At 35.7% G+C, this 24,485-nt stretch overlaps 1 protein-coding gene across 5 annotated transcripts in view; it reads right to left on the bottom strand.

Annotated features, from left to right (window-relative positions):
- The window catches only part of TOP3A (DNA topoisomerase III alpha), a 48,629-nt gene that overhangs the window by 20,000 nt on the left and 4,144 nt on the right, over positions 1-24,485 (bottom strand). For 2 of the 5 annotated variants that reach the window (XM_074207652.1, XM_074207650.1), the window contains exons 2-13: positions 24,401-24,460; positions 22,895-22,968; positions 20,903-20,944; positions 19,284-19,359; positions 18,414-18,522; positions 17,185-17,328; positions 16,766-16,936; positions 16,425-16,525; positions 12,747-12,821; positions 9,526-9,608; positions 2,731-2,938; positions 2,319-2,504 (exon numbers count right to left, since the gene is read on the bottom strand). In XM_074207652.1, the coding sequence (XP_074063753.1) occupies positions 2,319-2,504; positions 2,731-2,938; positions 9,526-9,608; positions 12,747-12,821; positions 16,425-16,525; positions 16,766-16,936; positions 17,185-17,328; positions 18,414-18,522; positions 19,284-19,359; positions 20,903-20,944; positions 22,895-22,968; positions 24,401-24,460 (1,329 nt within the window). The remainder of the gene's footprint in view (positions 1-2,318; positions 2,505-2,730; positions 2,939-9,525; positions 9,609-12,746; positions 12,822-16,424; positions 16,526-16,765; positions 16,937-17,184; positions 17,329-18,413; positions 18,523-19,283; positions 19,360-20,902; positions 20,945-22,894; positions 22,969-24,400; positions 24,461-24,485) is intronic. The other 3 variants (XM_074207653.1, XM_074207654.1, XM_074207651.1) reach the window with 2 other exon arrangements.

Genomic DNA, 24,485 nt, shown 5'->3' with positions numbered 1-24,485 from the left:
GGCTGGGAGAATAAAGATGGAAGTCCTTGTTCTCTTTTATTCTCAAGTAAAACAACATGTACATATTGTGTGTATACACAAAATAAATCCACAGTATTTTCAAGAATGGGGATACTTGTAGTCAGCTTGTATTAGACTACTAGTCAGGGAAAGATAGAGATGGGAAGGATAACTCCTAGAGCAACCTAGCTGAGGAGACAGGAGGGGACAGGATTAGAGTACCAATAAAGGAGGTGACATTGTTGAGAAGGTCTTCTATGCATCAGAGACTAGGAAAGAGGAAGAGAAGATGATGTAGAGGAAAGGAATCGAGCTTATGGAAAGAATGGCTTATATTTTCTCAATAGTGTGTGAGGTCATGACCTTTGCTAAGAAGGTGAGGGGAGAGTAGGTGCTGTAAAAGACCTGAAGAAAGAATATGTGTATCAGTTATTTAATGAGAGTAAGATAGAGAATCAATTAGGGAAGAGTAGTCAGACAACCTCCTGGGAGTAATGAGAGCCACCTTAGGAGTAGAAACAAATATGTAGTGTCCCACTACAAATTTTTGTTACTTCCATAGCCACTGTTCAGCACTCACATAAACAGGAATTAAGGAAGTAGATGGGTGGCAAAGAATATGGGTTAATTGCACAATAAGGCAATTAAGGTAAGAGTAGAGGTAAGAGTAGAATTGTAATGGCAAAAAGTTAACTGAATCAAATTTAGGGAAGAGGGAAGAAAGTGAATCTAGAAGAGAGGAGGATGACATAGGAGAGAACCAGGTAAAGAGGGTAGAAGTTACAGTGAAAATAAAGTATCTGTTTAAGAAAAGCAAGGCACATGAGAAGATGGAAAGATAGAAGATTATAGTCAGAGAGGAGAATTTTAGAATTACTGATTATAGAATCTCCCTGAGGAGAGAAATGTTTTCATTTTTGTCTCTGTAGCTCCAGCCTTTAGTACAATGTCTGGCACATATGAGACACTTAATAAATGCTTGCTGATTGATTAGAAGTAAAATGCTTTTGGGTACAACTATTCCTGGGTATAACTGAGGTGAAGATAAAGAAGTGGTGTTCAGAGGGAAAGAGGCCCTGAGATGGGGAGAACAACAGCAATATAGACACATGGGTACAAAGCTGATAAATGTAAGAGGGCTAAAAGAAAGGATTCTAGAAACATGTATTCAGATCTATAAAGTGGTTTAATGTTTTTATGTGAGTTCTTCCACTTTGGTGAACACTCCCCCTACCACCACCCCCAGGGAAAAAAAATTTTAAAAAGTAATTTGTGTAAAAATGTTTAGAACAGGGCTATTTATAGAAAGGTAAAATCTAGATCCAACCTGAAGGGCAACCAATTGAGAAATCAACAAACTAACTATGCTACATTAAAGTGATGGGAGTAATACTGAGTTACTGAAAACAAGTATGGGAAAAATGCTAACATACCGAAATTTAGAGACATGTTCCATACGAAGACTAACTAACCTGATTTTGAAATAAAATTGCTAATACATCACAATCTTGTTATGTAATTTGGCTAATCTCCCTTTTATATATTATTTACTGTTCCTATGAAACCTACCCTGAGACATTTTTTTGTTTAACATTATGTTTTCCAAGATTCAACATCAATAGAAGGGTTTATACAGGTATTTAAAAGAGTAAGTGGAAAAAAATAAGAGCATAAAATGTTATGTACACATGCATCACAATTATGTAAAAACATGTATATATACTAATTTAATAAAGACTGGGAAAAGGATTTGTAGATCAGATAAAATAGTCAAAAGGCATCAAATTTAGAATCTGAAGTCCTGTAGTCAGGTCCCACCTTTAATATTTTTTAAGTGATGTGGAGCAACTCATTTTACCTGATGGAGCAACATAAGCATAATACTTATACTATCCACTTTTTAGGGTTGTAAAGAATATGATTGGGGCAGCTAGGTGGTACAGTGGATAGAGCCCTGGTCCTGGAATCAGAGGAACTGAGTTCAAATGTGACCTCAGACACTTAATAATTACCTAGGTGTGTGAACCTGGGCAAGTCACTTAATCCCATTGCCTCGAAAAAAACAAAAAACAAACAACAACAACAACAACAAAAGGATATGGTCTATAAATCTTAGTGTTATTATTGTTGAGTTGAACATCAACTTTTATTTCTGCAGGAGAGAGAATAAATCCATATTTTATTTAGTTTCTTTTTTAAGAAACTGGTCTTTGCCTAAGGTTAACTTCCTCAAAAACACAACTGAAAACACAATCTGATACATATAAAAAATTTACCTCCTTAAATGGTTAATAAATGGCAATGTTATTCGAACTCACCTTGTCACTCCATCTATCATATATATAAACATCCAGATAGTTTCTGGCCAGAATCATGAGACCATGAGCAACGAAGCGCTCTTGAGCAATATCAATCTCTACAGTTGTTTCCTGTCCCTGAGCATCCTCAGAGCAACAGGCTAGGAAGTGGCGAACAATGAACTCATACAGGCGTTTTTCATTACCCTAATAGGAAAAAAAAAGTTAAAAACTGGAGGGAAGGCTGCCAATTGAATTAATCTATTTCTCACTCTTCAATTAAAAATTCTGAAAATATTTGGTACTACATTCCCCCAAAACTGTGTACAATTGTGGAAAACAACAACAGGTTTTCATTTCACAAAAATGACTGAGCTAACGTTGGTTACTGTACATTATCAATTAATTTACAATGGGACTTGTTCAGACCTACCTGAAGGTTACAAGTGTATTTGGTGGGATGAATGGGAGGATGAGCTTGATCGGATTTTTTTCCATTACGAGGGGTTGGGCCTCCCCTGTCTAGAATTCTCTGAGCAAAGGCTCCCCATTGCTGATCATGTGTCTGCTGCTGCACCAAAGCTGTCAGGTTTAAATCTTGGGGGAAAATATTTGTCTCAGTTCGGGGATAGCTGATATACCTCAAAACAAAGGCAGAAAGGTATTTACAAAAAGTTCTGAGCTAGTTCAGTTCATTTGCATAAACTAACAACTTGATACAACTGGAGTTCAGCTGATATCATAGCTAGTAGAACTAGCTATGAAATGTTTGTTAAGGAGGCTCTAAATGACACTATAAAATCTGTGGTTCTTACCAGGATATATATATATCCAATGATGAAGATCACAATCTTTTTAGAATTTAGCGAAGTTTAAAAGCTATTCAGGCTAAACAACATGATAATAAGTTTCTCCACATAAACTTTGGGCAATAAATATATCAGACTGCATTATACCTTTCCATTTTATTAGGACCTGCCAAAACTTGTGCTCCAATGGCACACAAAGTCTTTGAAAAGCCCAGGGTCAGCTCGATTTCACAACAAGGCACTGGAGTAAAATTTAAGTGGCAGGTATACAAAGATTAAATTAATAAGTCCCTTCCCTCATAAATCTCATTTTATTTTAGGTTTTTGTAAGGCAATGGGGTTAAGTGACTTGCCCAAAGTCACAGACAGGTATTTATTGTCTGAGGTTGGATTTGAACTCAGGTCCTCCTGACTCCAGGACCAGTGGTCTATCCATTGTACCACCTCGATGCCCCAAATCTTGTGTTTTGCAGAGCAATGTAGTCTATAAAAGGCACAAAGTAGTCTGGGAAGTCCAAGGGAGAAAAAAAAAAATGCTTTTCAGTATTTCAGTAGATGAGAATAGTAATTCTAAGCAAAATTTCAACAAGACTATTTTATTTTTGTTTGTTTGTTTTTTAGGTTTTTGCAAGGCAAACAGGGTTAAGTGGCTTGCCCAAGGCCACACAGCTAGGTACTTATTTTAGTGTCTGAGACCAGATTTGAACCCAGGTACTCCTGAGTCCAGGGCCAGTGCTTTATCCACTACACCACCTAGCCGCCCCCTCAGACTATTTTATTAAAAGAAGGTAAGAAATCCCAAATCCAGCTTGGTTTAGCAGCTGAGAATGATGAGAGAAGGAAGAAGTCTTGAATACCAGCTGAAGGAATCTGGTCTTTAATTGACAGACAATGGAGAATTACCAAGAATCAAGAGTGGTATAATGGAGAACGTGTCAAACTTAAGAGTCAAAAACACCTGAATTCCACTATTTGTCAAAAACTGTAGGAAAATTGGAAAATAGCAGGGTAGAAACTAGGTACAGACCAACATCTCACACCACATATATGTCAAGATAAAATCAAAATGGTTTAGACACAAAGGGCGATATCACATGCAAATTAGAAAAGCAAGGAATAGTTTACCTATCAGATCAATGCAGAAGGAAAGAATGACCACATCTGAGATCATTATGAAATTCAAAGCATATAATTTTGATTTAGCTAAAAAAGGTTTTGCACAAAGCTAATACAATCAAGATTAGAAGGAAAGGAAAAAATGGGAGGGGGAAGGGATTTTTAAAGCAAGTATCTCTGATGAAGGTCTCATCCCTCAATGCATATGGAACTGAATCACTTTTGATTACTGAAAAGCAAATGAAAACAATTCTGAAAACAACTTCATAACTGTCAGATTGGCTAATATGACAGAAAAGAAAATGATAAATGTTGGAGATGTGGGAAAATTGGAACACTAAGGTGGAGCTGTGAACTGATCTGACCATTCGGGAAAGCATTTTGGAATGGGCAATCAAACTCTGCATACCCTTTGATCCAGAGATACCATTTCTAGATCTGTATCCCAGAGATCATAAAAAGGAACTACATGTTCAAATATATTATTATAGCAGCTCTTTTTGTAGTGGCAAAGAATTGGAAATTGAGAGGGTGTCCATCAGTTTGGGCATGGTTGAACAAGTTGTGGTATATGAATGTAATGGAATATTATTGTGCTATAAGAAAGGGCAACAAAAATGTGCATACCCTTTGATCCAGCAATACCACTACTGGGTCTATACTCTGAAGAGATGATGAAAAAGGGTAAAAACATCACTTGTACAAAAATATTCACAGCAGCCCTGTTTGTGGTGGCAAAGAATTGGAAATCAAATAAATGTCCTTCAGCTGGGGAATGGCTTAATAAACTGTGGTATATGTATGTCATGGAACACTATTATTCTATTAGAAACCAGGAGGGATGGGAATTCAGGGAAGCCTGGAGGGATCTGCATGAACTGATGCTGAGTGAGATGAACAGAACCAGAAAAACACTGTACACCCTAACAGCAACATTGGGGGTAATGATCAATCTTGATGGACTTGCTCGTTCCATCAATGCAACAATCAGGGACAATTTTGGGCTGTCTGCAATGGAGAATACCACCTGTATCCAGATAAAGAGCCGTGAAGTTTGAACAAAGTTCAAGGACTATTTATTCCCTTTAATTTAGGGGAAAAAAACCAGATATCTTATTGTCTGATCTTGTTATTACTTATTTTGTTTCTTCCTTAAGGATATGATTTTTCTCTCATCACACTCAATTTGGATCAATGTACAACATGGAAACAAATTAAAGACTGACAGATTGCTTTCCATGGTGGGGTGGGGGGAGGGAAGTAAGATTGGGGGAAAAATTATAAAATTCAAAATCTTTAATAAAAGAAAAAAAAAAAAGAAATGATGAGCAGGAGGATTTCAAAAGAACCTAGAAAGACACATGAACTGGTGCCAGAACAATGCACACAATTGTGCAATAATCAGCTATGATTGACTTAGTTCTTCTCAGCAATACAATGATCCAAGACAATTCTAAAAGATTTATAAAAGATTTATGATGAAAAATGCTATCCCTAATCACAGAAAGAAGTGAAGGAGTCTGAATGTTGATCAAAGGATACTATTTTCACTTTTTTTGGGGGGGGGGTTTCTTTTTTTTTTAAAATTTTATTAATGTTTTGTTTTCCAATTATATACAATAGTAGTTTTTTCTTTTAATTTTTTTAAGATTTTATTTATTTTTGAGTTTTAAAATTTTCCCCTAATCTTACTTCCCTCCTCCCACCCCCCACACAAGGCAATTTGCCAGTCTTTACATTGTTTCCACAGTATGTACAATGATCCAAATTGAATGTGAATGAGACAGAAATCATACTTTATTTTTTTTAGGTTTTTTGCAAGACAAATGGGGTTAAGTGGCTTGCCCAAGGCCACACAGCTAGGTAATTTTAAGTGTCTGAGATCGGATTTGAACCCAGGGACTCCTGACTCCAGGGCTGGTGCTTTATCCACTGTACCACCTAGCAGCCCCCAGAAATCATATTCTTAAGGAAGAAACATAAAGTAAGAGAGAGCAAGATCAGATAATAAGATAGCAGCTTTTTTCCTCTAAAGGTAATAGTCCTTGGTCTTTGTTCAAACTCCACCATTGTTTCTCTGGATACAGATGGTATTCTCCATCACAGACAGCTTTTGAGGGGTTTCCCCCCATTTTCCCCCCACTTAGTTCTGTTTCCTCTTTCACATGACTAATGTGGAAATGTTTCACATAATTGCATGAGTTTACTCTTTATCAGACTGTTTGCCATCTTGGGAGAGAAAAAAATTGGAATGCAAAATCATTCAAAAAATTAATGTTGTATGTTTACATTTAATTGGAAAAAAAATTCTATTTTTAAAAACCCACCTGAGTTCAAATCCTGCCTTTAATGCCTACCAACAAAGTAACCCTAAGCAAGTCATTTAACTTCTCAATTTCCCAGCACTACCCCAAACAATACTTTAAGATTAAAGATCTGCATGGAAAAAGGGTAAAAATATCACTTGTACAAAAATTCTCAAAGTAGCTCTGTTTATGGTGGCAAGGAATTGGAAATTGAGTGAATGTCCATCAATTGGGGAATGGCTGAACAAATTGTGGTATATGTATGTTATGGAACACTATTGTTCTATCAGAAACCAGGAGGGATGGGAATTCAGAGAAGTCTGTAAGGATTTGCATGAACTGATTCTGAGTGAGATGAGCAGAACCAGAAGAACAATGTATACCCTAACAGCAACATGGAGGTGATGATCAACCTTAATGGACTTGATCATTCCAACAGTGCAACAATCAGGCACAATTTTGGGGTATCTGTGATGGAGAATACCATCATATCCAGAGAAAGAATTGTTGAGTTTAAACAAAGACCCAAAACTATCACCTTTAATTTAAATAAAAAGTTATCTCATTATGTAATTTTTCTATCTCTTATACTTTTTTTTTCTTAAGGATACGATTTCTCTCTCACCACATTCAACTTAGATCAATGTATACCAATGTAAAGACTAACAGACTGTCTTCTGTGCAGGGTGGCGGGGAGGGATACCGCAAAACTCAAAACAAACAAATAAATAAATAAATAAATAAGATTAAAGATCTGGAGGACAGTTACTTAATCTTCATTGGTGGAGGAAGCACCCTCACTGGAAAGAGCCCTACAATGATGAAATGATAGATCTGGACTGGAAAAAAAAAAGACAAAAACAAGTAAAGAGTTTTTAGCAAAGGACTTGACAATCAGACATATGCATGAGAAAGAATAATCTGGCACTATTATGAAGAAAGGATTAGAGGAGAGTGAAAGGAGGAGGTCTCGGAAAGTTACAATAATAATTCATGTAATTAGAATCTAACTAGGTGGGTGGAATGGAAACAAAAAAGAAAAAATGGATCTAAAAGATATTGCTGATATTTTAACCTTCATTCTTAAAGAAGACCATGACATCAGTGAAGTAATACCATGACAAGCACATGAACTGGATTTGAGTGGGAGGGCAGAGGGGGCTGTACTAAATCACCAGTCACACTTTCTCCTCTAGAGTCATCTAGGTCTAGTGGCCAAAAAGGAATAGAGACAACTGGAGTGGCCCTGGATTTGAAGCAATCAGGGTTAAGTGTGATTTGCTCGAGATTATACAGCTAGTAAATGTCAAGTGTCTGAGGCTGCATTCAAACTCAGGTCTTTCTGACTACAAGGCCAGCATCCTATCCACTATACCACCTAGCTGCCCTAGAGTTTTGAAAGCGAGCTTAAAGATGATACAGTACAAAGGTTCTTATTTTTTTTTTGTCACCTCAGTCTGACAAAACTCACAGAAATTTTTTTAGATTTTTGCATGGCTTAATGATTTACCCAAGGTCACACTGCTAGGTAATTATATTTGAACTCTGGTCCTCCTGACTCCAGGGCCGATGCTCTATTCACTGGACTACCTAGTTGCCCCCATAGAATATTATTAAATACAAACACTACATAGATTTGCAAAGGAAACTAATTATACCAAAATATAGCTATCCAAAGACAAAGTTTGAGATCTCAGATTAAGAACTCCTTATCTAGTCCACCTTCTACAGTCAGCTGACTAGCACCTTGATGGGTTCAAATCCAGGCTCCTAATCCAAGGGTGCTTCTATTCCACCACTAAACTCTTCAACTACCTCATTTTTCAGGTAAAGATTCATTTCTAAGCAATTCAATTTAGTGAGCAGTTATTAAGGACTCAATATACATAACAAACTGTCCTAGATACTGGGAATACAAAAACACATACAAATCAGTTTTTATTTTTAAAGGTGCTTATTTCTATAGAAGGAGGAAGAAATAGCACATACACTGGTAAATTAATATAAAACATATACAAAGTAATCTTGGGAGTGAGTAAATAGCCTAAAGACATCAAGAAAGGCAATGTCAATTTGATTGAGCCTTTAAGAGAGGTAAATATTTCAAGATGTAGAGAGGAAGATAAAAAAACATTTCAGGGATACATGTAGGATGGCCTATACAATTGCATTAAGTTCATTTTAAATTCTGAAATTCTACAATTCTGTAGTTGTGCCCAAATTAAGATAAAATATACACTTGACCTTCAAGTTCTAGTAGTAATATTTTGCAATTGGCAAATAACACCATTTATAATGGAAAAGGTAAACAACAATTAAAAAACATAATTTTAGGGGCGGCTAGGTGGCGTAGTGGATAGAGCACTGGCCTTGGAGTCAGGAGTACCTGGGTTCAAATTCGGTCTCAGACACTTAATAATTACCTAGCTGTGTGGCCTTGGGCAAGCCACTTAACCCCATTTGCCTTGCAAAAAAACAAACAAACAAAAAAAAAACCTCATAATTTTAGTTCTACAAGCGAGTCACTATGAAAATCAGATGGCCCTTTGGTGTTTTATCATAAGATTTGTTTCTTAGGACGGCTAGGTGGCGCAGTGGATAGAGCACCAGCCCTGGAGTTAGGAGTACCTGAGTTCAAATCCAGCCTCAGACACTTAACAACAACCTAGCTGTGTGGCTTTGGGCAAGGCACTTAACCCCATTTGCCTTGCAACCCCCCCCCCCCAAAAAAGAAACATAAGATTTGTTTCTTAAAGATATAGTCCTTGGGGCGGCTAGGTGGCGCAGTGGATAGAGCACCGGCCCTGGAGTCAGGAGTACCTGAGTTCAAATCCGGCCTCAGACACTTAATAATTGCCTAACTGTGTGGCCTTGGGGAAGCCACTGAACCCCATTTGCCTTGCAAAAACCTAAAAAAAAAAAAAAAAAATATATATATATATATATATTTCTTGTAGAGGTACACTAAATCTTATCTCTTTAATCCATAATACTTACCCCTGAGTATAGAGTTTTTCAGCAATTTTCATGGTTTCTTTGGCATTTATCTTCAATTTTCGAGAAGCCAATTTCTCAAGTTCCTGTTACATGAATAAAAATTTTACATTAGGATCTACTGCATGAATTAAGAGTAAAACAGCTAGAAAATTCACCCTTCAAAGATATTGTTTAATCAACATCACTGCAACTATCACTTTCTTACACTTATAAACGTGGAAAAATAAAATGCACTCTAGTACATAGGAAATTAGAAGAACAACCTAAGACTATGCCATTTGAAAGCTGAAAGAACCTATTAAAATTTTCTGATATGAATATGTTGCATTCAAACATTACTTTTTTTTTTTAAGGTTTTTGCAAGGCAATGGGCTTAAGTGGCTTGCCCAAGGCCACACAGCTAGGCAATTATTAAGTGTCTGAGGCCGGATTTGAACTCAGGTACTGCTGACTCCAGGGCCGGTGCTCTATCCACTGCGCCACCTAGCCGTCCCCAAACATTACTTTTTAGACAATTTTATTGGCTACAGAATTTGTTAACAGTGTCACAAATAATACAAAGGCATATTTATAATTTCAATAGTGTATCAACTATTAAAAACATCAAAACTGCAATTACTGACTTCTCGCAGAAAACAAAGTTAGCCCCTACCATTCAGTTCTCTTAATATAGAAGTCAAATTCTCCCCAGAATTCTTTTTTAATATATCTGACTGGCAAGATAATAGTTTAAACTCATTTATCTCAGGAGCTATCTCTTCAGTCTATCTCAAACATGAATTTACTCATTCAAGTCTACCAGGAAGAGTTCTTAGTCTTTTTTTCTCTCTGTGATTAATGTAGGCTTTCCCAGTCATGAGCATTAACTCTCTCTTGATGACAATTAAACTATAATTCCTCAAGACTACATATATCTCTAGTTGGGCCAGAGGGGGAAGAAGAGGATGTAACTGAAACTTGTGTTAAATGTTTGTTTAAAAAGAAATTTTACTTAACTAGCTTAATGGAGAAAATGGAAAAGAGGAAGAAGACAAAAGTTCTAATTCAGAAAGAAAGGTGAATCAATTGCAAGGCAAAAATATAGAAGTTCACATGGAAAGAAGGAAATAGACAACATACTATCAGCTCTCAACAATACTCTGCCTGATCTAAAACCCTAATGTTCCATTCCTGATAAAATTTCCAAGTCAAACCTATTATTATTAAGTGACGCTGAATAACCTCAATATGAAACTTAAATAGGAGATAACAAAGAAAGAAGGTAATTGCCTGCAAGAGACTTATGAATTAGCAGGGAGATGTTACACATTTACAGGAAAATTACTAGAGAATGCTTTTAGATTCTGTCTGTCTATAACCTTTTTGGGGTGGTACAAAGGACCATGGGATGTCGACAATGCTTTTACCAATCAGACTTAGTTGTGTGGATCAATTTATTGGAATTACTTTTTTTCCTGACTTTTTTTATTTTTAATTACAGGGACACTTGAAAATGAAGCTATTAAAAAAAACAAGATATGTCAACTAAAAAAAAAAGGAAGAATGCTTATACTTGCCAAGAAACACCAAGGAACTATATATGAACTATATGAACACAATTATAAAATAGAATGCTTACAGGATAAAAAAAAAATTTCAATTAAGAGAATTAGAATGGGACTCAGGTGAAGAACTGGACAATGTGGACATGAGATTTTGCTTTCTTATGTTATTTGTTAGAAGACTTTTGTCCTTTTTTCGTTTGGAGAAAGAAGAGGAATTCAGTATGGTTAAGAAATGTAAATTTAAATTTTAAAAAAAGACTGAAGGTTCAGGAAGTTAAGGGAATATTGTTTGAATCTAAGATGGGAGACTGGATGAGGATAACTTGAAGGATAACTTGAAGAACCCAAACATTAGAAGACAGACCTCAGTGACATGATCTATGTATATAAGGTGTAAAATGAGAGAATTGTGGGAATCGTGTGAACCAAAATGACTCCATCTTGTGATTCAATTCTGAATTTGGGCCAGTTTTCTCCACCTCCCCCAAACCCTTCTTTTTTGGAGAAAATCAGAGTTAAGTGACTTGCCACACAGCTAGTAAGTATCTGAGGCTGGATCTGAAGTCAAATCCTCCTGACTGCAGGACCAGTCTTCCACCTACTAAACCACTTAGCTGCCCCAATTTTTCTATTCATTGTCCAATTTCTATCCTGTGGGGAAAATTTAGTCAGTTATGGACATTGTGAGAAAAATTGTTTGAACTTATTCCTACATGATTGGGAAGCTGCTACCTGCCTACTGCTTAGAGACCCATAATGATCTAGGTTATGCTGATGAGAGAACCAGTCAGATCTGAAGACTGATGCAAAGAGTTTTCTTATAATTATACTCAAGCAACCCTTATGTCTTATCTGAAAACTGGTCCCATAATAGCCAATCAGTTACTGTGCTTTGTTCTTTTGACTGAATACAGATACTTGGTTGAAGGCTGAAACATTTCTTTTTCTGATTTCGTGGGAATTGCATCTATTCACTTTGTCTGCCTAAGTTGGAAAACCCCTAATCTTTTCTCCAATTAGAAATCAGAAAAACTAGTCTTGTATCTTGGTTCATATCCTATTGTTTTCTTTTAATACCTAAAAATCTGTCTGTATCTGGGGCTCAGTGCCAAGCTAAGAAGCTCTAGTCCCAAACTGTTATGCAATTGGCATGTATTGCTTAATAAACCAAAATGCTCATAAGCTCAAACCTTTTTTTTACTCAATCGTTTCAGACATCACCAGACACCACCTACCACTAAGAAATTCTGAGGCTCATGTACATACATGAAATTAGTCCATAAAATCCTGTCACTAAGTCTACCCTACTTTTAATCTCTTCAGGCTAAATGTTTATGATATCAATTCCTTTCAAATATATCTTGAGTTTTATTTTAATTCACCTTTACAAAAATACTGGGAGTAGGGATACAGGAGGGCAGAGTTTGATTAATTGCGATTTGCTCTAACTCAAACTCCTTTGGATTCAACCCTAGATCAAAAGTGTTTGAAAAGTACTTATCTAAGGCAGGACCATTTTAAAAGATCCTGGTCACCATCAAATGATGTTTATTAAGTAGTGATACTTTAATCATATTTTTACCCTACAAAAATACAGTGAAAAACCACTTCTTGGTAACCTAAAAATCAGAAGTTAACATTTAAAAAGCTAACTAATACCACCCAGACTCCACATACCACAGTATCCAAAGGCTGGGGCCTCCACCTGCTCTTTGGCTTAGATCCAACTTCTACCACTGTGGCTACTGGATCCTGAAAAGTCAAGAAGAAAAAAGCAGATGAATCTTTTATTAGTGTCCTGATGAAGAGGTGATAAGGATCCTCTACCTGCTACCTTGATCATATCCCATTTTTTTTCTCTAGACTGTCCTTCAACATCACCCTCAACTCCTTTGTACCCCTGCTATCTTCAAATCCCAAGTCTTCCCTTATCCTTAAAAACCCCAAGCAATAGGGGCAGCCAGATGGTGTAGTTGATAGAGCACTGGCCCTGGAGTCAGGCCTCAGACACTTAATAATTGCCTAGCTGTGTGACCTTGGGCAAGTCACTCAATTTCATTGCTTTAACAAAAAAAAAACCCAAAAACCTCAAGCAATAGTCCAAAACTTTGAAGAGTCAAAAAGTGTTTTCATTTTTAGCTTTCATTTCTCTTTTCATTTGGTTCTCAACCCTCTGAGATCTTATTTACAACCTAATCATGTGACTAAAACTACTCTTTCCAAAGGTGTCAGTGATGTCATAATCACCAAATCCAAAGACCTTTTCTCAAACTTCAACCTACTCAGTCTGTTCATTGAAACTGTTCAATAGTTTTCTTCTTGGAATTTCTTTCCTCCCTCAATTTCCAATGAAGTTACTTTCTTCTGATCTATCTGACACTTCTCAGTCTTTTTGGTTAGTTTACCATCCACATTGAGGGCAGCTAGGTGGCCCAGTGGAAGGAGCACTGGCCTTGGAATCAGGATGGGAGTTCAAATCCAGCCTCAGACACTTGATTCTCACTAGCTGGGTGACCTTGGGCAAGTCACTTAACCCTGATTGCCTCACATCCAGGGTCATCTCCAGTTGTCCTGATCTGAATCTGCCTAGACTACTAGTAAGTACTAGTACTAGTAAGTACTAATAAGGCTAGTGACTCAGCACAGCAACCCCCTCACTCAAATCCAATTCATGTGCTTCTCATATCATCATCTCCCTGAGGTTGTGGTCTTTTTAGAAAATAAAGGACAAATGTTATTATCAATCACATCACACTCCCTAAAAATAAGGATGTACCAAGGCTCTGTCCTAGGTCCTCCTTCTATTCCTGCTATGTATTTCTCAAGATGGAGCCCCATCAACTCTCATATGTCTAGGCAGTTTATACCAAAATCTATATATCTACCTCTCAGTTCCTGAAAAGTGAATAAAATTAAAACTCTCAGCAATGTCCTGTTGAAAAAACCAGAGGTTCCATGTCAAAGAAAAATTAATACAGAGAGTCAAAATGAAAGAGTTCCAGTACTGGATCTATGTATAATGTCCTAAAAGTCTTAGTGAATGGTAAAGTTGATGAGGTCACTAAACCAACTTAAAGCTGCACAAAAACTTCTGGGACAAAGTTTAAAATTTACCATTAAGAATTTAGGCAGGGTGGCTAGGTGGCATAGTGGATAAAGTACCGGCCCTGGTGGCCTTGGACAACCCACTTAACCCCATTTGCCCTGCAAAAACCTAAAAAAAAAAAAAACCTAAAAAAAAAAAAAAAAAAAAGAATTTAGGGACAAGGAACAGTTAGGTGAATTAATTTACCAAGCTGTGTGACCTTGAGTAAGTCAAAGCAACCCCGTTGCTTTGCAAAAACAAGAAAAAGATGACCTTGGGGACATGCTGTATTTAGACCCACTCTCTCTCCTGAATTCCATTCTTGACTCTCAGTGGGATATTTCAAGTGGAATATCCTTTAGATACCTCAAACTCACTATTTCTGGACTTCCAGTTAAGATGACAGCTTGAAAGACTGAGGATGAGCCTCACTCTATTATATATACTCCAGCAAGGCTGTAAAAAGGATACCAAAGGAAATAATGAAATCCAAAGTCAACTAACTATGGATTTATACAAAGAAAGCCAACTCTTTTTTTTTTTAGATTTTTTTACAAGGCAATGGGGTTAAGTGGCTTGCCCAAGGCCACACAGCTAGGTAATTATTAAGTGTCTGAGGCTGGATTTGAACTCAGGTACTCCTGACTCCAGGGCTGGTGCTCTATCCACTGCGCCACCTAGCCGCCCCGAAAGCCAACTCTTTTACCAGACCAGTTTTGGTAAACAGGTTGTTAAGATTTGTCAGTGCTTTGACAGAAGTAGTCCAGTTCCGGGATGGAGCAACGATTGATGGGTGGGAACACCAAAAACCCAGTGCTAGGATCCTGGACAATTCAGTATGTCTTCAAATTTACCAGCTTTCTGAGAGCAGATAAACTACAGGAAATGGAAGGCAACAGCAGGAGCCCAGAAAACCAAGATCAGCAAAAGTCTGATTTACCCATCCAAGAGTACAGATAATTATGAAGCTCAACTTATTATCCTTACTTTATTTGCATTTAATTTTACTCTTACAAACACTTCTAGGAATAATACCTTGGGGGAAAACTCAAAACATCAGTTATTTTATTTTTCTTCACAATATTTCAGGAAGGTAAAAATAGGGCAACAAATGTCAACTCAATTCAATTCAATTCAGAAGAAATTCTGAGGCTCATGTACATATATGAAATTAGTCCATAACATCCTGTCACTAAGGCTACTCTACTTTTAACATACCTCTTCAGGCTAAATGTTTATGTGACTTCTCTTCCTTCAAATATGTCTTGAGTTTTATTTTAATTCACCTTCACAAATACTGTTCAATGACTGTTCCAATGTTTCTTATGTGCAAGGCTCTATGGTTATAACTTGTCTGAGATACTATATTGTTTAGTGGAACAAGGAGCCAAGAATCGAGCATAGTGCTGATTACAGGGCAAGTACTTTATAAAAGCTAGTGGTCTGACTGACAAGGCACAGAGCACACATCTCAAATTAAGGCTCAGGTTATTTTCAAAGGTGTTTCCCCTTATACAGTGGATCTGGAGACTAAAAGTGGTCCTATACTTAGGACCATGTGCCTGGACCAATCATTTCTTTTCTCTAGGCCTCACTTTTCTCATCTGTAAAATAAGGTCTGTACCAGATGATCTCAAATCTCTTCCAGCTACACAACCCCCAATTCTATAACCACTGATCTAAGCACCACTATAATCCACAGTTTCGTCTTGAAGCTGAGTTTCAGTTGCAACTGCTGACCTCTAGTATATGCTCCCAAATTCTGACAATCCCAAAGCTCTGATCTAGAGCCTGAAAACTCAAAAAGGGTTTGTGGAAACACAATGTAGGACTTTCCTCTCCTCACTTCCTCTCCTGGAATGGTTTCCATGCAGTTTCAGTTCCCATGATGCTCAGCAGGGATTTCCTGATCTGCAGAACTAAAAGAAGCCTGATACTCAAGGCTGGGAGGAAATGCAGTAGAATCAAACAGTAACAAATACAAAAAACTTCTGCCATATTAGAGGAAGCAGTTATGAAAATGTTCAATTTACACTATTCTTGAATCATGAATTCAAAATCAAGGAATTTTTTTTTGTGGGGTGGGGAGCTTTTTGTTTTTGCAAGGCAATGAATGGGGTTAAGTGGCTTGCCCAGGGTCACACTGCTAGGTAATTATCAAGTGTCTGAGACTGGATTTGAACTCAGGACCTCTGACTCCAGGGCCAGTGCTCTATCCACTATGTCACCTAGCTGTCCCAAATCATGGAAATTTTATAAGGATTTCCTACCTCCATGCACATTTGATAGAGGACAAGACATGCTGTATGGTTAAAGAGACGATGTCTTTTCCAACTGAATTCCACAATCCCATCTTCATGTTCATGAGTCACTGCATTAGAAGGGCAGGGAGGAAAGGGAGAGACAAAAATGAAAACTATTATAGTTGAATTAGTAGAAAGACTAAACTAAAATGAGGGGCAAAGAACTGTAGATTAGAAAATCTAAAAAAATGGTATCCAAGACTAGAACATAATAAGGGTAGGTATATGACATTTATAAATCTTGTTGAAATTCTTTACCCACCTGGATCATACATATTACAACCACTACATTGAAATTATTCCTTTACCTTTAATTTTGTGGAAAGTCTCTGGAACAAAAGCTTGAATGGCTTTGAACCGTTCTACTACAAATCCCAATGTTGGGAACTGACAGCTACCATAACTGATCAGCTGCTCTGCCAATACCTCAGGAAAGATTTTTTGAAGTCTTAAGGTCTGGAATCTTGTGAAGGCAGCACCTGGAAAGGGAAGGAGTAGAACAAAGGAGAAAAAATTTTAAAATGTTAAGCCCTAGGTCAGTGGCACACTATTTTCTTTCATAGTGTAGTTTTGATTCCTCAATCAAAAGTGTATTTCAGTCTCTTCAAAATGGACCACTGCCCAAATCATGATAACAAAACAAGACTGGAACACTTCTAGTCTGGGACCATAGATCTTGGATGAGAAAAATAAAAATAAATCTGTTAAGAAAAGGATGACTTCTCACCTATCCTCAGGTCTAATTCCTGTCTCACATCCACAGCATCACTCACTCTCTGATCTGGCTCGGTCAGGTGTTGACAGGCTGTCCTGACAGCATATTCAGTGATTTCAGAGAAACGAGCTCGAAATACTCGGATATTTGGTTTCACTGTCAGGAAAAAAGAGAACAAATAACAGATTCAAATCCTAAAGAATGATTCAACCCTGTCCTCACAAGGCTGAATTAAAACTAGTTTTAAGAGTTTAAAGTGTATCCAACTGAACCTGCTTTAATAGTAATTTTCATAAAATTTATAGAATAATACATCAAGAATTATGTCTTTCAAATTAGCTCTGAGTCTTATGGGTTTTATATGGGAGAAAAAAAACGATTGGATGTGATACTACAACAAAGACAACACAATACAAAAACTGTGTTAACAGTGACAGTGTTCAAATGTAATGAATAATGTCTATAAAGATTTTCTAAACAAAATTACAAAAGTGGAAAATAATGGGTAATACTGGAAAATTACATTACTAAGCAGTTTTGCTCAGTTGATTTGTATGTAGAGTTTTATGAAGTAGTGTCTGTTGTATTAACAACAGACTTACTATTTGGTTTTTTTTTGCAAGGCAGTAAGGTTAAGTGACTTGCCCAAGGTCACACAGCTAGGTAATTATTAAGTATCTGACATTTGTAATTTTATGTAATTATATAATTTTATATAATTATAAATTTTTTAAAAAAAAGTAAGTCTGGGGGCACTGCGGGTGGCAGAGTGGACAGAGCACCGGCCCTAGAGTCAGGAGGACCTGATTTCAAATCCCACCTCAGACACTTAACTCCACTGCCTTGCAAAAAAAAAATTAATTGGTTATGTTAATAACAAAGAGAAACTAAAAAGAGAAATACACTGTTTTAGGGTCAGCTATTAATGAAGATGCTTCAGGCAAGTCATTACTGAGATACAATCTCCCTTGTCTTTACACATCTTTATAAAAAAGAGACCGTAACTTGTCAATTAAATAGACTTGAGAAATTTTTGACTCAAAAGACATTGTATCCCTGTTCTAAAGGGATTTACTAGCTACTAAATACCACATTTAAAAAAAAAAGAAGAAACAAAACAATGTAAGACTATGAACAGTATGAGAGCTGGGGGCATTCAACAAAGGTCAGGCAACTGGTGGATGACAGAGTGTTTGAGATGTGCAGTAAATTTTAAAAATTTATACAGAGGTATTATTTACCAGCCTTGCACACATGGATGATTTCAAATCCAATGTTCTCTCCCTCTCGATCACAATCGGTCCAGATTATCAAAGACTGGCACTGTTTGACTTCTTTCTCCAGGGTTTTCTGAAATATGAATTTGGAAAAATGTTGGTAGTACAACCTATAAATAATTAAATCAGTAAAAGAAACTGTTATACTTTACATTATCAGAGTAAACAATGAAGCAATGTATTATGAACACAACAATATAACTAAGATACCAAGACAAATCAAATCAAGAAGTATTTACTAAACACCTATTATCCAGTGTTAAATATAGAGGATATATAAAAAAAAAGCAAAAGATAATCTCTGCCTTTAAGGAAGTCACAGTTTAATGATGGAATATCAAAAGCAAACAAAAGAGATTAAATTACAATCAGAGATAAAACTAGAGAAAACCTCTGAGGGAAGGAACTATTAAGGAGTGTTGGAGGAAAAGGCTTCTAGCAAAAAGGGCTTTAGGTTGAGATTTGAAGGAAGTCAAGAAAGTCAGAAGGTAGAAGAGGGGAAGGAGAGCACTTCAGATTAGGGAGGCAGGCTTTGAAAATGCTTAGCTTTCAGAGATGGAATGACCTGTGTGAAGAGCAGCAAACTATCTGTTATGAGGGCAAGTTTAGTTTGGGGATTGGAGGTATATGCAAAAATAATTGCTACATGAAAACAAAAGGAATTAAGAAAATTTATTTTGTTGAAAACTTATTTATTAAAAATTTATCTTATTAAAATTCATTATTATTCTGTTGAAAAGATAGAATACAAAGCTCTGGGGCCTAAGGTTCAAAACTGCCATTGCTCAGTAAACATTTAAGAACACGATAAATCTTTTCAAAGGTTTCTCCTACCTTGATATTTACAAAGTTCTCTGGGCAATATTTTTCGATTTGAGCTTCAAAGAGTATAAGAGGGTTGCAGCTCTGCCTAGAGAACAAATAGAAATAGAAAAATAAGATCAGTGGAACACATAAGATAAGCGTAATTTAGAAGTAAACCCATGAAGGAAATTTGTCATTAAATAAATACTGCTGAGAAGATGTCTAACAGTTTGGCATAAAATTCAATTAGTCCCAAAACATAAACTATCTGCCATAATAAATACCAAATGGATTATTCCTCTAGATCAGGAAACTACAAAATATGGCTTTGCATGTGGCTGGTGATTTAATGAGCCTGCATATGGGTTTACCAAATGCTTTAGTAAACAATGTCAAGCTATCACAGAACTCTCATTAAAACGGCAAATCAAAATATATTGTCTATTGTGTCAATAGAAACTTTTAAAAGTAAGCTTGGACAGCCCTGCTCTAGATATAAAATGTTATTTTATAAAAATACCAGAGGAAATGCGAGGTTTGACCTTTTCAATTAATGCTCAAAAGAAAAGTTCTTAATCAACAACAACATGGAAAGAATTACGAATGACAAAACAGATAATTTCAAGTCTATAAAAATAAAAATATTAATTAATTAATAAAATTAATAATTAATAATTAATTAATAAAAATATTACTAAATCAGCATTAGTAAGAAAAGATGAATGGAGAAAGAATACTTGCACTAAATATTTCTGATTAAGTCTGAAATGAAAAAATAAAAAAAGGAATTGGCACATAGTTACAAAATTAAAAGGTGTTCTTCAACAGTTCAATTGTCAAGGGATAAAGATAGGCAGTAATCAAAGGAAGAAAAAACTCATCAGCAAGCTATTATCTCAAATAATAAGAAATGAAAATTTAAACAACTCATAGATGTCAACTTTTATTCATCAAATTGTCAATAAAGGTAAATTCAACACTGGTAGGGAAAATATGACATAGCAATTAACTGCTGTTAGTGTGAATCATCAAAGAAAGCAAAGAAACTACACAATAAGAGTTTTTATATTCATTTTTGGGGGGAGGGTGTGTAAGAGGGTATTTACTTGTTTCTTTTTACATTAAATTTTATTTTTAATTAATAAAAATCAGTTTTCTCTCTATCCCATCCAATACTATTAGAAAAAGAAAATAATATCTTTGACAAATAAGTATAGTTAAAGCAAAATAAATTCTCACACTGGCTGTGTTAAAAATTATATGCCTCACTGTGCCCCCTGAGTCCATCATCTCTCTGTCAGGATATAGGCCACATGCTTTATCTTGGATTCTCTAGAAGCATGGATAGTCATTGAATTGATCAGAGCTGTCAAGACTTTCAAAGTTTTGTTTTTATGATATTGTATAAATTGTTCTTACTTTACTTTGCATCATTTTATATGTCCAAGATTTCTCTGAAACATCATCATTTTTACAGCACACAAGTATTCTATTACATTCATATACTATAATTTCTTTAGCCATTCTCTAATTTATGGGCATCCTTTTATTTTTCAGTTCTTTGCTACAAAAGGAACTATTATAAATAATTCTGTACATATGAGTCTTTTTTTGCTCTTCAATAAAAAACTTCTTTTAAAAATTCATACTTAACTGAAATGTCCCTGTCCTTTAATAGGATGATGTCACTCCTGGGAGGGTCAAAGATAAAAAGAAAGGTCTTTTGTAGATCAAAATATTTCTAGCACTTTTTGTGATAACAGAGAACTGGAAACAAAATAAATACTCATAAAAAGATAAATGGCTAAATATTTTGCTAAAAGTTTTTCCCCCTCTAAATCATGAGAGAAACACTGGCTTATAGGTAAGGGAAAGGAGGAAGGATCTATTCAGAAATGAAAGTAATACAAAAACAAGAAATGAGTTATAAAAAAGTAAATTCTTAATAAAAGCAACTTTAAAGTATTAAGTTTTCCCCCTAAGAAGAAAATATCTAGCTATAAAAAAAATGTCCAGAGAACTATTTGAAATCAATCAATGAACATTTTATTAAGTGTTAACTAAATGCCAGACAGCAAGGAGAAGTGGAAAGAAAGTTGACTTTGGAGCTGGGAAGATCTGAGTTCAAGTGCAATCTCAGATACATAATGGTGGTGTAAATATGGATGAGGCATCTGACTTTTTGTTCTCTAGGCACTTTACTATCACAACCAATATGAGTCAGAGGCAGGACTTGAATTCAGGTATTTCTGGATTCAAGCCTCATTCTCTTAAGTATCTGTAGGATCTGTTTTGTATTCAGAAGCTCATCTGCCCTAAAGAAATGCCTCAAATTGATATTTCTTTTCCCTGACTAGGCATTTTCCTAAATGAATGGAATCAACTAATGTCTATTAATATATAATTATATATTGTATGCAATATGTATCTTATATAATATCATTATAATAAAATAGTTTTCTTGCCACAACATCATCAGAGTCCTTAGAGGCTTCTGAAGACAAAGTCTTTCTTTTTTTAGTTTTTTAAAATTAATTTAAGGTAATGGGGGTCAAAAATGACTTGACCAAGGTCACACAGCTAGGCAATTAAGTGTCTGAGGTCATGTTTGAACTCAGGTCCTCCTGACTCCAGGGCTGGTGCTCTATCCACCAAGCCACCTAGTTACCCCTTGAAGACAAAATTTTAATTAGGTCCATAACTAATTCTGTTCCATGAAAATGGCTACATTAGCTAGTTAATACTACAGTGGAGATGAATTTATGTGAGCCATTCATTAATATTCAGCCACAAGGAAGGCCAAAATAACTAAGGGGGAAAGATGGGAGAAAAAAGTCCAAAATCAGAAATGCTTTAAGATTGGAAGCACTCACTAAAAGGTATAGTCACAAAGAAGCCATGTGGGACAGACCCCAGTTCAATTTCAGTATTTTTTTTTAAGTTTAAGGCAATGGGGTTAAGCAACTTGCCCAAGGCCATACAACTAGGCAATTATTATGTGTCTGAGGTTGGATTTGAATTCAGGTCTTCCTGACTCCAGGGCCAGTGCTCTGTTCTCTGCACCACCTAGCTGCCCCCTCAGTTTCAGTATTCTTGCCAAGACTCCCTTGTATAAAAGCTAACTTTCATTTTAAGTCCATGTTCTTTTTCTAAACTCTTTAACTCCCCCAAAAGAAACCAGAAGTTCTGCAAAAAAAAGGGAGCCTTAGATCAGTTAAAGAGAATGAAGTGAATTAGTTTACACACAATAATAATTATCTCTCCTAATAACTTTAGACTATAACAGTAAATAAGGTATTTTTGTCTTTCTCTTGCTTTAGATTGAACAAATCCTATGTGAAGAGAATGCTACATGAGACAATCTTCAGTAGACTCAATGGAACATTATGTTTAAGGAAGTAAATATAGAAATAAAATTTTTGAACCCCTCTGTGTAACCTGTATAATAAATGTAATTTCCCTTGTAGTTATGGTCAGTCTACCACTTGTTGAGTGTTATAAAACTCAAAATATTAAAGATAATCCTAAGTATCTGATAAGTTTCTACTCACTTGATCCCTTATATAATTTTTGCTATACTTCACAACTCTCTGTAAAGTGAAAACATCCACCTCCCCCTTCCCACCAAAGAGAGTACTAACCATTTTCTAAACGGCAACTGGAAATCATGAGCAAGCAAATGTCCAGAAACAGAAGTCATTACCATGGTTACATTCTATGGGGGAAAGAGGGAAGAGAGAAGAAAAAAAAAAGATTACTCTGTATCTTCTATTTTTTTAATTTAAAAAACTGTAAATTTAATTCTATTTTATTTTGAGGTCCATATTCTCTTCCCTTCACTCCTCATTGAGAAAGCAAGAAAAATGTTACAATCATGTATATTAAGGAAAATAAATTTCCACATTGGTTACACACACACACACACACACACACACACACACACACACACACACATCACAACAAAAATGAAAACTATGAGCCTCATTGGCACTCTAGTCCAACAATTCTTTAGAAGTGAAAAGAATGTTTCAGCATGAGACCTGTGAATTTGTGTTTGGTCATTGTGTTGTTCAGAGGTTCTAACTCTTTCAAAGTTGTTTGTTTTTGTTTTTATAAAGTATAACTTGTTCTCTTGGTCCCATCAATTACATTTTGTAATTATAGCTAAAGTGATCTACTATCCTAAATGTGCTATTAGAATAAATCTTTCTCTGGATACTTCTCAATAAATAGTAATAAAATCACTGTTCTAGTCATTGCATGCAAACCAATCTTTTCCATAATTTAGGAATTCTTTCAAGTAATGGAGATGGTCAGATGCACCTCAAGTATCCTCTTCTATATGAAGCCTTTCCTGTTCCCTACACCTTTTAGTACCTGCTAGGATGTACCCTTTCAAACTACTTTTTATTAATTACTTTGCTAAATTTATAGATTAATTTTTATGTTTGTTATACAAACATCAGTACATTCAAAATAGAAAACAACATAACAACTTAAAGGGGGGAAAATGACCTATTGGAAAGCTAGGGAGTGTACTAGGCCTGGAGTCATGAAGACCTGAGTTCAAATGTGGCTTCAACCCACTTACTAGTTGTGTGAGCCTCTGTTTGCTTCCATTTCCTCATTTGCAAAATGAGGACAGTATTAGCCCTTAACCACAGTTATTTTGTAAAGATCAAATGTGATAGGAATTGTAAAGTGTTCAGCATAGGGTCCGGGGGAACATATTAAGTACTAGACAAATATTATTATTATTATTATTAATATTATTACCTATCTGCATGAAAATATTCATAGTAACTTAATTATCATAGGAAGAAGCTTAGGAACAACATGGTTGAAATGACTGAAAGCTGAATAAATTGTATTATATGAATGCAAAATGACTACATTACAGGAAATGATATATTAAGACTACAAAGAAATATGGGAAGAGATCTAAAGTGATACTAAATTAAGAAAGTAGTATTAGAGTGCATCAAGTACAAATAGGTAACAAAATCTGAATAGAAGCAGACATACATTATTATTTTGTTAAAGGGGATATACGTATTTCTTAAAACAAATTGTGAAAAGAGGAATTTATGATCCAATTGTGGTACAATAAAAATTTTTATTTGTGATATAATTATTTTGATACCTACCTGGCCATATAGTTGATAGTCAAACTCATAGATCTTATTGAATTTGGACAATCCTTCTCTCTATTTAAAAAGAAAGAAAAATAAA

This window comes from Macrotis lagotis, chromosome X (assembly GCF_037893015.1).
Source record: "Macrotis lagotis isolate mMagLag1 chromosome X, bilby.v1.9.chrom.fasta, whole genome shotgun sequence".
In the NCBI taxonomy this organism is placed as follows: Eukaryota; Metazoa; Chordata; class Mammalia; order Peramelemorphia; family Peramelidae; genus Macrotis; species Macrotis lagotis.
Note: the sequence above shows the minus strand (reverse complement) of the source record. Positions and strands in the feature narration are given on the sequence as shown.